Source organism: Lemur catta, chromosome 1, assembly GCF_020740605.2.
Source record: "Lemur catta isolate mLemCat1 chromosome 1, mLemCat1.pri, whole genome shotgun sequence".
Classification (NCBI taxonomy): Eukaryota; Metazoa; Chordata; class Mammalia; order Primates; family Lemuridae; genus Lemur; species Lemur catta.
In genome coordinates this window covers 76,005,529-76,019,445 of record NC_059128.1, presented here as the reverse complement: position 1 = coordinate 76,019,445, position 13,917 = coordinate 76,005,529, and the positions used below count along the sequence as shown (strand labels likewise).

Here is a 13,917-nt window from a genome sequence, read left to right as displayed (position 1 = left end):
GGGAGGCTGAGGAAGGAGGATCCCTTGAGGTCGGGTGTTCAAGACCAGACCCCGTCTCTACTAAAAATAGAAAAAATTAGCCAGGCGTGGTGGCATGCACCTTGTAGTCCCAGCTACTCAGGAGGCTGAGGCAGGAGGATGGCTTGAGCCCAAGAGTTTGAGGTTGCTGTGAGCTATGATGACACCATGGCACTCTAGCCTGGGCAACGGAGTGAGACTCTGTCTCAAAAAAAAAAAAAAAAATTAGGCCGGGCACGGTGGCTCACGCCTGTAATCCTAGCACTCTGGGAGGCTGAGGCGGGCGGATCACTCGAGGTCAGGAGTTCGAGACCAGCCTGAGCAAGAGCGAGACCCCATCTCTACCAAAAACACAAACAAATTAGCTGGCCAACTAAAATATATATAGAAAAAATTAGCCGGGCATGGTGGCGCATGCCTGTAGTCCCACCTACTCGGGAGGCTGAGGCAGGAGGATCGCTTAAGCCCAGGAGTTTGAGGTTGCCGTGGGCTAGGCTGACGCCACGGCACTCACCACTCACTCTAGCCGGGGCAACAAAGTGACACTCTGTCTCAAAAAAAAAAAAAAAAATTAGTTAATTATTGCTCCTTCAAGTTGGATGAGCAGAGAAAAAAACAGGCCATGACAACATAATCACCATTTTAAATAAGAAAGGAAACTGTAAAATAAAGCATCCCAGTGTGCATATAGCTCAATTTTTTTGAGAAAGGCAGAGTAAATTTTTATAAATACTGAGCTGTACTGATCTGAGTGGAGAACTCTGTCTCCTTTGCTATCTTGGACCCTTTTCATTTTACAGAACTCACTGAATAAATATTCCATAAAGAGTGACACACATTATCTCAATGAAGGTAGGTGATGAGGTAAAAAGTCCAGAGGTTTGCGTCAAATTCTGTTATTTTTTTCCCCATAGGAACCAACAGCAAATATCTAACAATTTTAAAATGTTGAAGAAAGGTTGTGACCAACATAAGAACAGGGTCACAATCAGGTCATATGCTAAAAGAAAATCCTTCAAACTCTCAAACTAAGGTCAGAGTTTTAAAAACCTTTGAAAGTTAAAACAAATTTTAGTGCTCACTTTGGCAGCACATATACTAAAATTGGAACGATACAAAGATTAGCATGCCCCCTGAGCAAGAATGACATGCAAATTTGTTAAGCATCCCATATTAAAAGATTATTTAAAAAAATAAAATAAAACAAATTTTAAACTACTCCACTTTAGTTACTATGTATGTCTTTCCAACAAGAAGAAGAAGAAAAAAAAAACCCACGAAGATATAGGCCTCAATAAAAAGTATCCCAACAATTCAAATAAATTCAGAGATCTAGAAGAACCAGCAACTTTGCCACTTTAAACATCCCTGTCAATGTCCTTTGGTTCTGAGTGTGCCCTTAACTTGTTCACACTATGGCAGACAGGAAGCTATTTCTCTTCTAAACTACTTATAGTAGTGTCTTACTAAAAAGATTAACTTACACATAGACAGTGGTCTTAATCATTAACATAAATCATAATTACTCGGGCTGTACCTGTTACAACTGCAGAGTCCAGGGCTCTATCACTTGAAAGTCTGATTCAATAGGTCTAGGATAGGAACTGCTACACCCTGCACTTCTCAACTAACTTTTTTTTTTTGAGACAAGGTCTTGCTCTCCTGCCCAGGCTAGAGTGCAGTAGCATCACCATAGCTCACTGCAACCTCAAACTCCTGGGCTTAAGCAATCCACCTGCCTCAGCCTCCCTAACAGCTAGGACTACAGGCACATAGCACCCTACCTGGCTAATTTTTCTATTGTTTGTAGAGACGGGGGTCTCGCTATGTTCCTCAGGCTGGTCTTGAACTCTGGGCCTCAAGCAATCCTCCTGCCTTGGCCTCCCAAAGTGCTAGGATTACAGGTGTGAGTCGCTTGCCTACATTTTAAATAAGCAAACCAGGGAGCTTCTGACACAGAGGCCCTCCCCACCCCCACCAGGAAAAACTAGACTAGAAGGCTCACCTAGCTCATCTTCAATAAAGATTACTTAGTTCGAGGTAGTATTTTTGACATTATGGCTTAGATTCCCATCTGGAAAAATCAGGGACAAAAGGCCTCCTTAATAATTATGCTCCATTCCACACTAGACACTCAGTGATCTATTATGGTTTGTTCCTTCCACAAGAACCGTAAACTAGATAGCAAGTCTAATGTTATATCCCTAATAAAGACTCAGAACTAGATGCAACAGCCCAAGGCATCTTGGTCAGAAAAGGCCCAGAATGCATTAGTTGTGTTCTGAGAATTCCTAAAGGCCCCAAAACCACACTGACTGTGAACTGCTAAAGGCCTTTGGTGAAAACATCCAGAGGGCAGAAATCTTACTCTTTGATTCCTCTGAGAGCCTGGCACAGTGCTGAACACACAGATAGAAGGCATTGGTGCCCCTGTTAGGATGTGTAGGGAAAGTGAGTTTAGAACTAGTTCTCATCTGATAACAACAATGCCAATGAGGAGTTGAAGGGGGAGAAGTTGAAAATGCTGTTAAAACATATCAGGTATTATCTAAAAATTTCGCATTAATTTTTTTTTACAAATAGATATTTAGAATTGGACTTAAAGTTGCAATCCCCTCCAGTTTCACTTTGGAAAAGGTCTTTGTGGATCAGGTAAAATTCTCTACCACAAAAGGAAGCACTCAATTCACTTCATTCATCAGAATTCCATGTAAAACCACTAAGGGCAGAATAACTTGCAGTTTAGTTCATTCATCACTGGAACAGATGTTTTGAGAGTGCTTTACCAAGAAAGTCACCCAAATAATCTTTTTAACTGATGTATCAATTTCCTCTAAACTATTCAGTGTACTTTACAAACAAGAATTCTAGGCTGGGTGCAGTGGCGCATGCTTGTAATCCCAGTACTTTGTGATGCCGAGGTGGGGGGATCATTAGAGGTCAGGAGTACAAGACCAACCTGGACAATATAGCAAGACCCTATCTCTACAAAAAATTTTAAAAATTAGCTGGCCATGGTTGCACATGCCTATAGTCCTAGCTATTCAAGGCTGAGGCAGGAGGATTGCTTCAGCCTGGGAGTTGGAGTTTGCAGTGAGGTGTAATCATGCCACTGCACTCCAGCCTGAGCAACAGACTGAGACCCTGCCTCATAAAAAAAAAAAAAAAAAAGTCTAGCAACATGGAAAATGGCCGTGAAACATTATTCTCATTTTGCAATATGAAAAATTTTAAATTTAACAGATTAAGTTGGTTGAGTGGAAAGAGTATAGGCCTTATACTCATGTAGGTTTGGGTCAAAATCTCAACTCTATCACTTACGAGTTGTATGAATTATTTAACTTCTTCGACCTCCATTTTCTTCTTATGTAAAGTGGGAAAAGTGATTACAAGTTAACCATAATTTGAACACTGGACAATGTAAATAAAACAATTAAGGTCTCTACTTAGTCACCTAAAGCACTATGTAAATGGTAACTGATGTCATTATCTGAAACATCTACATTTGCAGATGAGAAAATAGTAAAAAAAAAAAAAAATTCTAATCCTCCTAACTACCAGTCTAAAATTACCTATCAAACTTTGACAGTCAAGAATATACTTTTGTAAACTTCAGGAGCCGTTCAAGAAGAACACTTTCTTTCAACTTACATTTTCGATTTCTATCCCAAAACAAGGTTTCTATTCCTTAGATAGTTCTCTGCAAGTCCCATTCTTTCCCCACCTCTCAACCACCATTTTTAAAACAGCTCTTCTTCGATACCTCTCCAGTCCTTCCTTCTTAAAAGTCCTCCTCTTTCATGCCCTATTTATTACTTTAGTCCTGAGACCTCTGGCCTAGTACAAAGGACCCCCAAGAAGTCATTTACACAAAAACTTTATAACTTTGCTAATGTTTGCAGAACCATTTATTCTTATAAACACTGATCCTTATAATAGCCCAATTAGATATACAGGCTGATGTTTTATCTTGATTTTACAGTTAAGACCAAAAATACATAGCTAAAATATAGGATAAGCCCAGCCTAGATCTCAAATTTTCAGATTCCAAGTTTGGTACTCTATTCAACTTACAAAGCTACCATCTCTCTCATATTCTTTCTTTATATCATTTGCTCATTAAACATGGGGGAAACCATCTTTGTATCTCCTAGTATCACTAGAGCACTGTCACAAAGAGCAGCTTCCTTCCTACAATATTTTCTAGAGTATATAAACAGTTCAAGACAATGAGGCCAAAAATTACTTTCAATGCTTCCTGCACAATCTTCAAGTAAGAAAGAATTCTGGATGTTGCATGAAAAAGGCCAAGAGGCCTGGGTCATAGTACCTCCATACTGCCCGACACAGTTCTCCACTTCTTCCAGTATCTGCCCTTTTTCCTCCTCCCAAGAGTGTTTTTCTCGGTCTGACATCCCAACGGGGGCCCTTCTCAATCACAAACGACCCTAGTCGCCAAATAAACTCGTGCCCACAGCTAACTCGTGCCGAGCCAAGTACGGCAGAGGCTCCTCGGGACATTTACGCATGTCCCTCCTCTCCGTCCACACTCCTTGTCCGAAAAACTTCATCTTCCAGAGCCCGCACCTTCTCGGCTCTGGTCCCCCCACCACCCCACGCTCACCCTTGCGCCTCCTCCAAAACCTCCCACCCTCCCGGGTTGGCGGGCGCCACTTCCTATCTCTTCGGGCCCGGATCGCCTGGCCTGCAGCCCGCCGCCCGGATCTGCCTCCAGCAGATCGCGGCCCCCTTCGGTCCCCCCAAGCCCAAGGCCCATCAGCCAGGTCCCTGCCCCGCCTCCCCGCCCAAGGCGCCAAGTCCTCGGTGCTCCGTCTCCAGGCCCGGGCCGGACTCCGAGGCCCCGACGCTGCGGGGAGGACAAGAAGGGGGTTGCAGCGGCAGTCAGGGCACTGGGCGGGCCGAGCGCTAGGGTCGAGAGGCTCCGGGCCCGGGCTGCTGCCGGCTCCCGTGGCTCCGACTCAGCCCTCCCGCTCCGCCGGCCCGCGCCTCCGCGGCCTGCCCTAACCTGATCCAGGTTCTCGTCGCTGCCGCTGTCCTCCGTGTCAGAGTCGATCACGACGCGGCCTTTCCGCTTCTTTACCATGGTGGTCCCCCGGCTCCCACGCCGGACGCCGCCCGGACTCCCCTCTTGCCCGCCTGCCAGTGGGACCGCCACTGCCGCCGCCACCGCCGCCGCCGCCGCTCGACCCACACAAAGGCGACCGCGCATGCGCGCTCCGCTCCGCCCCTGGCCCCGCCCCCGGCCCGGCGCTCGCCGTTCGCCGGCACCCGGCGCCCCGCCCTATCCCACCCCCGACGCAGCGTAGGAGGCGGGGCCGCGCTCCCACCTGGGTTCCGGGCAGGGGATGGCGGTGGCTTGTGGGGCGCTGGCCCTGGGTTCTCTGGCTGTTTCCGCTGAGGAGCCCAAGTTCGGTGGGCTTCCCATGTGTTGAGGGCTGGAGCCGCAAGGATCCAGGTCCTCTCTGAGGGGGCTCACGTGTCTCCACTCTCTGACACTGTTGGAGTGTGGAGGGCGACCTCAGGGGCTGCCGCCTGCAAGAAACAAACTGAATGAAAGTGACCAGTGGCTCGGACCAAGCCGAGGGCACTGGTTGAGGGATGAAGCCTGCGTACCGGGGCTGTGCAAATGACAGCTGAGCTGAGATCCAGAGAATGCATGAGTTTTTCGAAAAAAGAGTGGAGGAAAGGGTATTTCAAGCAGAGAACAGCGTGGGCAGTGGCCCAGAGATAATAGAGAAAGTTGGGTTCCGGCAACGGAAAGTTCTTTGTGGCCAGAGCAGAGTGTGTGGTGCGTGGGGACAGGGGACAGATGAGGCTAGAGGGACGCGGCGGACACATCATTCAGAACCTAATAAGCTAACTTAGGGAGTTTGATCTTTAGTATTGAAAGGTTTCAAACTGAAGAATGACATGATTAGATTCGTGTTTTTAAAAGATTATTCTGGGCCGGGCGCAGTGGCTCACACCTGTAATCCTAGCACTCTGGGAGGCTGAGGCAGGAGGATCGCTTGAGGTCAGGAATTTGAGACCAGCCTTAGCAAGAGCGAGACCCCGTCTTTACAAAAAATAGAAAAAATTAGTTGGGCAACTAAAAATAGAAAAAATTAGCCAGGCCTGGTGGTGCGGTCCTGTAGTCCCAGCTACTCGGGAGGCTGAGGCAGGAGGATTGCTTGAGCCCCAGGAGTTTGAGGTTGCTATGAGCTAGGCTGATGCCACGGCATTCTAGCCCCAGCGACAGAGCAAAATTCTGTCTCCAAAAAGAAAAAAAAAAAAGATTACTCTGGCTGCAGTGTGGCAGATGCATTAAAAGAGAGACTAAGGGCAGTGAGACCCTACTTGGGGTGTTGATGTCTTCTTTGCAGCAGACGATGCATCGGACCAAGGAAGCAGCAGTGGCTGTGGAGAAAAGCAGATGGATTCTAGATAATTTGGAAGGTAGAATCCCCAGGATTTGGAGATTATTTGTGGGAGGGATAAGGGAAGGAGAGGTCCAAGACACTGATGATGTTCAGATTCTGGCTTAGAAAGCTGGTGGCAAGTGGGAAGTGGGCCCTTCATCAGGATCTGAAACAGGAGAGAAGAAGGTTTAGGGGACTGGCATGTGTAGGAAATTCAGTTTTATACTTGTTTTGTTTGAGGTCAGCTGATAAAAAGTTCAGCTCCAGAAGTGATTTCTTTGTGGGATTTGGAATATAAGCAATAATAATTTGAAATTGTTCTCAAAACTCTTCTGGAGTCCATTAATTCATTTATTCTGGTAGTAAACTTGGGAGTTAGACCCCTGTCTTTCCTGGGTAATACTGGGCACAGGCAGGCTGATGAGTTCTTACTTTCTGGATCCCTTTTCCATATTTACTGTATAAGTGTTATTTTCTCCACCAAGTTGCAATACATATCACATATGTGCATGCCTAAAGATAGCAATAAAAGAAAATATGTCATACATAGAGAAGTCTCTAGAAGCAAACACCTCAGTGTACGGTTTGCTTCCAGTTAGCTTGAAAAGGTGTTCAGGATTATAGTGAAGAAAATGACCTTTAAAAAGCCCAGCTACCTCTTTACTTTAGAAGAGTTTTCCTAAAATATAACCTCTAGACTTCTCTCACCCAGCATATCCTTGGAACTGAGCCCATGGCCAAGATGACCCAAAGTGCCCAGGGCAGGCCAGCTCTGTCATTTCTAGCCACCCCGAAGCATGGTGCCCTTCTGTGAGGCCCCTCTAAATGTGTTAATTACAGCAGTCCCCAACCTTTTTGGCACCAGGGACTGGTTTCATGGAAGACAATTTGTGCAGAGGTGGGGAGCAGGAAAGACAATTTTTCCCTGGGTGGGGGGAGGCTGGGGAGGTGGAGCTCTGGGGCCGGTTTGGAGGCCTGGGGCTTAGGGACAGCAGGGCTAATACACAGAATTACTGAAAAGCAAGCCATAGTATAGTAAGTGAACCTTGACTGGAATTAATAAAGTTATGTTCTTTGAGTGAAATCTGTTGATTTTTATCTTTCTGCAAGGGTTCCTCTAATGATTCATGGAGTGAAGTTAGTTTATAATAAGACTAATCAGTGTCTAAATTGAGTGAATAAACATCCAGCACTCTATTTTTTTTTAATAATATGGAACGCTTCACGAATTTGCGTTTCATCCTTGAGCAGGGGCCATGCTAATCTTCTCTGTATGGTTCCAATTTTAGTATATGTGCTGCCAAAGCCAGCCATCCTGCACTCTAAACTCCCTCTTGAATCAGCTTCCCAGAGAACCCAACCTGTGAAAGTTTACAATTAGTAAAATGAGGATAATGATAGTATCTGTCTCTTTGATTTCTTATAAGGTTTAAATAAGTTAACATTAAAAACAAAGTGCTTAGAATACTTCCTGGCAAAGAGTAAACAACAAATGTCAGCTATAATTGTTATTACACTTTGGGGAAAGAGACTACAGTACAGTGAGAAGGGGTTGGAGGAAGAGGGTTGGTGATAGAAGATTTTTATTTTTTACTTTATACACTTCAGTGCTGTTTAAACTCTATACTTATGAAAACTGTCAATCAGTAAGAAAAAAATTATACTGAGTATGAATTCTTTATTATACTTTTTTTAATATTTTGGGGGAAATAGAATAATTTTTTCTGATTATAAAAATGATTCCTGCTTATTATAAATTAAAAGACAGAAAAGTATAAAAGTAAAGAAAACTATGTAAAATTCTACCACCCCAAGATACCCTTCCAGTCTTTAACAAAACAAACAAAATTGTTTGTGTGTGCTTATATTTATTCAAAATGTATTTATCAAGTACCTACTACATGCCTGAGCTCAGGCACTGAGCTAGCTGCTGAACAAGTTGAATAAATGACCAAGACAAGATCCCTGCTCCCAAGAGATTACATTTATAACAGATATACATTACAAAAGGCATGTACATTTAAAATGCTGTGAGGACCCCTTTTTATGCAGACCACCCAAAAGGACAAAAGAAGTATTTTTAACATCTGCTGTTTGAGAAAATGCAGAATGAAAAAAACTACTATGGATTCCCTAACAAATTTAAATGAACTTGTATTCTATTCCTTACAACTATGTCTTTTTTAAAAAAATATCACTAATCACCCTACTGTCCAATGAATGAATAGTAAGGGCAATACTGCTAACACCTACACAACATGGCACCTAAATTAAACTTTTAAATAAAACAAATTTAAAAAAATAGCACTGGATCAAACGGCATGGATGTTTTTAAAATTCTTGATACATATTGTCAAATTGTCCTATAAAAGGTTCTATCACTTTACACCCAGGTTCTATCTGGGTGTTTGAAGTCTGAATGTTATGTAATTTGGAGAAGCCCTCTTTAAGAAAAAGAAAAAAAATAAAGTACAAAAGCGAATATTTAGAATAATAAGAGATGCCAGGTAGAGTGGCACATGCCTGTAGTCCCAGCTACTCAGGAGGCAGAAGCAGAGGATCCCTTGAGCCTAGGAGTTAGAATCCTGCCTGGGCAACATAGCAAGACCCTGTCTCTAAAAAATAGTTGAAAATAACAATACACCAGCCTGAGCAAAAGTGAGACCCCCATCTCTACTAAAAATAGAAAGAAATTAGCTGGACAACTAAAAATACATATAGAAAAAATTAGCCAGGCATGGTGGCACATGCCTGTAGTCCCAGCTACCCGGGAGGCTGAGGCAGAAGGATTGCTTAAGCCCAGGAGTTTGAGGTTGCTGTGAGCTAGGGTGATGCCACAGCACTCTAGCCAGGGCAACAGAGCGAGACTCTGTCTCAAAAAAAAAAGAAAAGAAAAGAAAAGAAAGAAAAAAACAATACACATATGTGAACTTTGGAGGAAGGACTAGGGAAATCATTACTGTGTATTGCCAATTTGTCATGGTGTTGCAGGGTCCTTCCTTTGGGCGATTTAATTATCTTTTTTTTTTTTTTTTTGAGACAGGGTCTCACTCTGTCCCTCAGGCTAAGGTGCAGTGGCATCATCAAAGCTCATTGCCACCTTGAGTTCCTGGGCTCAAGAGAGATCCTCCTGCCTCAGCCTCCTAAATAGCTGGGATTACAGGCACCTGCCACCACACTCAGCTAACTTTTTTTTTTTTGGTAGAGGAAGGGTCTCACTATATTGCCCAGGCTGATCTCAAACTTCTGACCTCAAGTGATCCTCTCGCCTCAGCCTCCCAAAGTGCTGGTACTGCAGGAATGAGCCACTGCCTCCAGGTCTGATCATCTCTTTGAGACCCTGAGTTCAGAGTCTGAAAATTGGCTCAGATCTAAAAGTATGCAAGAGACAGTCACTTTTTATTGGGGCAACTGTCCTCAGTCTCCTGATCATCTATCCTTGATTTCTTCTGACAGTAAATTGAATAGCTTTATTGGCTACCCATCTATTTTATCCCTGGAGATGTTATGTTTTAGTAGCTATCCCCATAATTCTCTGAGGGTCAGACCTGCTTGGCTATCACTCTGACCTTTCCACTCATTATAATTGCATCTACCTAGCTTCTGACAGTAAGTGCTGCCGCCTGCCTTCTTGTTTCAAGGTCCAATCATCCCATTTCTGTTAGTGACCCTAGTTTTTAACAGCCTAACTACAGTTAGTCCTGGCCTACACAGGAGAACCACCGCTGGATCTTTAGTGATGTTGGTGCACCTCTTACCAACATGTACCCATGGCCTTGGTAAGTGGAACATCCTCTCAGTATTCCCAGGGAACATAACCGTTTAATGGGTTTTCTGGCCTTATACAGTACATTTACTCCAGTGTTCTCACTTCTCTGAGCTTTTTAATCTCTTCCTGCACCATCTGTCTTGGCAGTTCTGGCATTTTTTACCTTATGTGGGCTGTAGAGTTTTCCATGCTTCTAAAAAGCCATTATAATAGCAAATCTTCAAATCCTGGGATTCTTGGCAGGGTGATAAATTTTGTATCCCAGGAAAGTGCTCCCAAATCAATAAACTCTCCTTTATCCAATCTTACAATTTGGTCCCCTTGATCAAGCACCCTCAGCATCCAGTCCTTTGCTACTCTCCCAGCTCCTGCCAGTACATGCTTGGCTAGTTCTTGCGGATCTTTTGGGGTATAATCCCTTTCCTCCCTTATCAGGCCCAATATGTCCCACACTGGGTTATGTGGTGACTTAACTTTAGTTATAAACCTAGTGACCAGGAGGGAGGTAAGGGCAGATTCTGAGGGGAAGGGGGACACATGCAGTCTTCCAGGGTACAGTCCTCTGCACTGTCTACAGGGAAGTGGGGGATGATGGATGGTAGACCATTTCTGCAGGTTCAGAGAGTTCTGGAGAATCTGAGAATTCAAGATCTTCAGGGGCATCAACAAGACATCCCCATCCCATATATATCATGGTCCCATTATTTCCCAACTAGGGCCCTGGCCATGGCTTAGCAGGCCTGCCTTGCTTGGGAGTTTAACCTTACTGGAGCTCAGGCTACTCTGATGATTACCCTAGGCCTCTGTGTTCCTTGCCTCCACCTGCAGGTATTGAAAGCCTCTTTATATGCTATTAAGGAGGGCCTCTGGCTTTCATACTTGGCTTTCAATAACAGCCACCCAATTCCGCTATCCTTGTAGTTACTATGCTCCCCATATTTTTCAAATGCCTGATACATCCCACCATCTGGTATCTTCCCTTCCACCAGCATACTAACCCTATCCATCCATGATGAAATATTCAACAAACTATCATCTCATGGCACGTCTTTCTTGCCAGCTGGATGGTGAGTGACCCAGCTTCTAAACATCATTTTACTGCCTCCTTTCTCAGACCACTCCTGGCAACAGCTATCACAGGTTGGGTTCTCCTAGAAGCAGGCTCTGAGACGGAGAGTAGCATGAGGGATGTTAATTAGAGAGTGCCCCTGGGATTGACAACTGTAGAAGGGATGGAAAGTGGGAGAAGCTGAACTGCAGTGTGGACCTGACGACCAGGTCAACCAATCGCATGGGCACTCTGAAGCTAAAATAGGCCACCAGAGTTGTTACACATTGGACTAAAATGGCCAGACGATTGTAGCCCTGCCTTACTCATTAGATGTAGGCCACCTGGGAAGGATGTGAGCTTGGGCAAAGGGTCTTTCTGCAGCTCAGCCAGACGCTGAAGTATCTGAGAGCTAAGGGCTGTCAGGTAGGGCAGCAAGTCCCTCCTTCCCAAATGACACATCTCTGTGTCCATCCAGAACCTGAGGGACAGAGAGGTTCCTAAGGTCACACAGTTGGTAGGTGATGGAGCCAGTCTGACTCCAGATCCATGCTCTTAACCACTGTCAGCAATTTGGTACCTCTGCCTGGTCTGGTAGACAAGCAAATACAGACCACTTATCCAAAGCAATCAGGGGCCAGCCCACTGGAAATAACTTCAGTAAAACAAGTGGAGGAGCAAGATTGTAAAGGTGGTCAAGATGGCGCAGGGTGGTAGAAACAGAGTAGTCAGAAGGGGGTCTAGGGAAGGGAGAGTTTTCTAGCATGTCTCCATTGCTGCAGGAGAGAGAGGCCTTGATCAGCTGGCATGCCCAGTCCATCAACCTGGGAGCCCAGGAGTGGGTGACATGCCAGACTTCCAGAGTCTGAAGAAAATATCACTTCACAGCCTCCAAATCCATCTGCTCTGAAGCCCCTGTTCTTCAAGCAGCGCCCTAATCTAAGAAGACTTTCCCTCCTGGAAGGAGGCTGTGCTGCCTGGCTGACACAAATATTCCTGGCAAACATTATCTCTCATAGTAAATTGTTGGTAAACCTTATAAATCATTCTGTCTGTGGTTAGTAGGAACTGGTTCACCAGAGCTTGATCATTTTTCTTTTTTTTTTTTTTTGAGACAGAGTCTTGCTCTGTTGCCCAGGCTAGAGTGCCATGGTATCAGCCTCGCTCACAGCAACCTCAAACTCCTGGGCTCAAGCAATCCTTCTGCCTCAGCCTCCCCAGTAGCTGGGACTACAGGCATGTGCCACCATGCCTGGCTAATTTTTTCTATATATTTTTAGTTGTCCAGCTAATTTCTTTCTATTTTTTAGTGGAGACGGGGTCTTGCTCTTGCTCAGGCTGGTTTCAAACTCCTGAGCTCAAATGATCCACCTGCCTTGGCCTCCCAGAGTGCTAAGATTACAGGCGTGAGCCACTGTGCCAGGCCAATTGCTTTTCAATAATGACCTGAGCAGCTAGACTTTGAGGAGAGAGGAGAGATTGCAGCCTGGGAGCCCTGAGCTCAGTGTTCCCCTCAGCGCAGTACCCTGCTCTTCTTGCATGACCCCTCCTCTTTCTAACCTTGGTCTCGCTTCCCTGACTTTGACTACATGACTCTTTTTCAGCCTAAAATCATCCCCTAATGCCCTATTGTGTGAATAAAATCACAATTTCCTACCCACTACTCTTATGTATTTCTGTGGTTCCTAATGTTACTACTAGAAGGTGGCATAGTCAAGCTGCTTTGCTGCATTATGCTATTATTTTAAAACAGGGAGAAGGAGAAAGAGAAGGAAGAGGAGGAAAAGAAGAAGAAGAGGAGGAAGAATAGGAGGAAGAGAAGGAGGAGGAAAATGAAGAAGGGAAGAAGGAGGGAAATATGAAATCAAAAGAAAAGGAAGAAAGCAAGCTCCTGCAGTGTTGAATTCAGGGCATGAAGCCAGTTTCTTTGAATTTCTCCCCGCCGGGCACAGTGGCTCAAAGTGGTAATCCCAGCACTTTGGGAGCCCAAGGCAGGAGGATCACTTGAGACCAATCTGGGCAACATAGCAAGACCCTGTCTCTAAAAAAAAAAAAGGAAAATTAGCAGGACCTGGTGTCATGTGCCCATAGTCCTAGCAACTTGGGAGGCTGAAACAAGAGGATCGCTTGAGCCCAGAAGTTCAAAGCTTCAGTGAGCTAAGATTGAGCCACTGCATTCCAGCCTGAGTGACAGAGTGAGACCCCATCTCTAAAAAAAATTTAGTGAGTCATAAGTAACCATTTTAAAATTGTAATTGAAACTGTCGGAGTATATGACATGTAGTAATGGAAATATTATATATTTCATTTATATATTACATAAATGAGGATAGGCTAACTTTTACTGCAGTAACAACACCAAAATCTCAGGGCTTAACAGAGCAAAGCTTATTTTTCACTCATACAAAGTCTACTGTGGATCTCAGAGATGCTCTAGGGCAACTGTTCTCTCTTATTGGCTTAGTGACACAGGGTGCTTCAATCTTGTGGCATCTCAATCTCAATATATCCTTTCACAATCACTGCTGCAGGGGAGGAGAACACTGGATGGTCTTAAGCCCAAAATGAAATGGTTTGGCCAGGGACTCAGAAATGTCACTTTTGCTCATAATCTATTGGCCAGAGCTAGTCATATGACTGCCTAAAATTGCAAGGAAGCAGAG

General features: G+C 44.6%; 1 protein-coding gene and 2 non-coding genes across 3 annotated transcripts in view; 1 reads left to right on the top strand and 2 right to left on the bottom strand.

Annotated features, from left to right (window-relative positions):
* The window catches only part of RTF1 (RTF1 homolog, Paf1/RNA polymerase II complex component), a 54,476-nt gene extending 49,178 nt beyond the window's left edge, over positions 1–5,298 (bottom strand). The window contains exon 1 of the mRNA XM_045537460.1: positions 5,045–5,298. Within this exon, the coding sequence (XP_045393416.1) occupies positions 5,045–5,248 (204 nt within the window). The 5' untranslated portion in view covers positions 5,249–5,298. The remainder of the gene's footprint in view (positions 1–5,044) is intronic.
* On the top strand, positions 1,093–1,196 carry LOC123631182. The gene has a single exon (XR_006733049.1). It is a non-coding gene; the product is annotated as a U6 spliceosomal RNA (small nuclear RNA).
* A 2,345-nt stretch (positions 5,299–7,643) lies between the features above and the next one.
* On the bottom strand, positions 7,644–7,746 carry LOC123631103. Its single transcript, XR_006732978.1, has one exon. It is a non-coding gene; the product is annotated as a U6 spliceosomal RNA (small nuclear RNA).
* Positions 7,747–13,917: the final 6,171 nt, after the last annotated feature.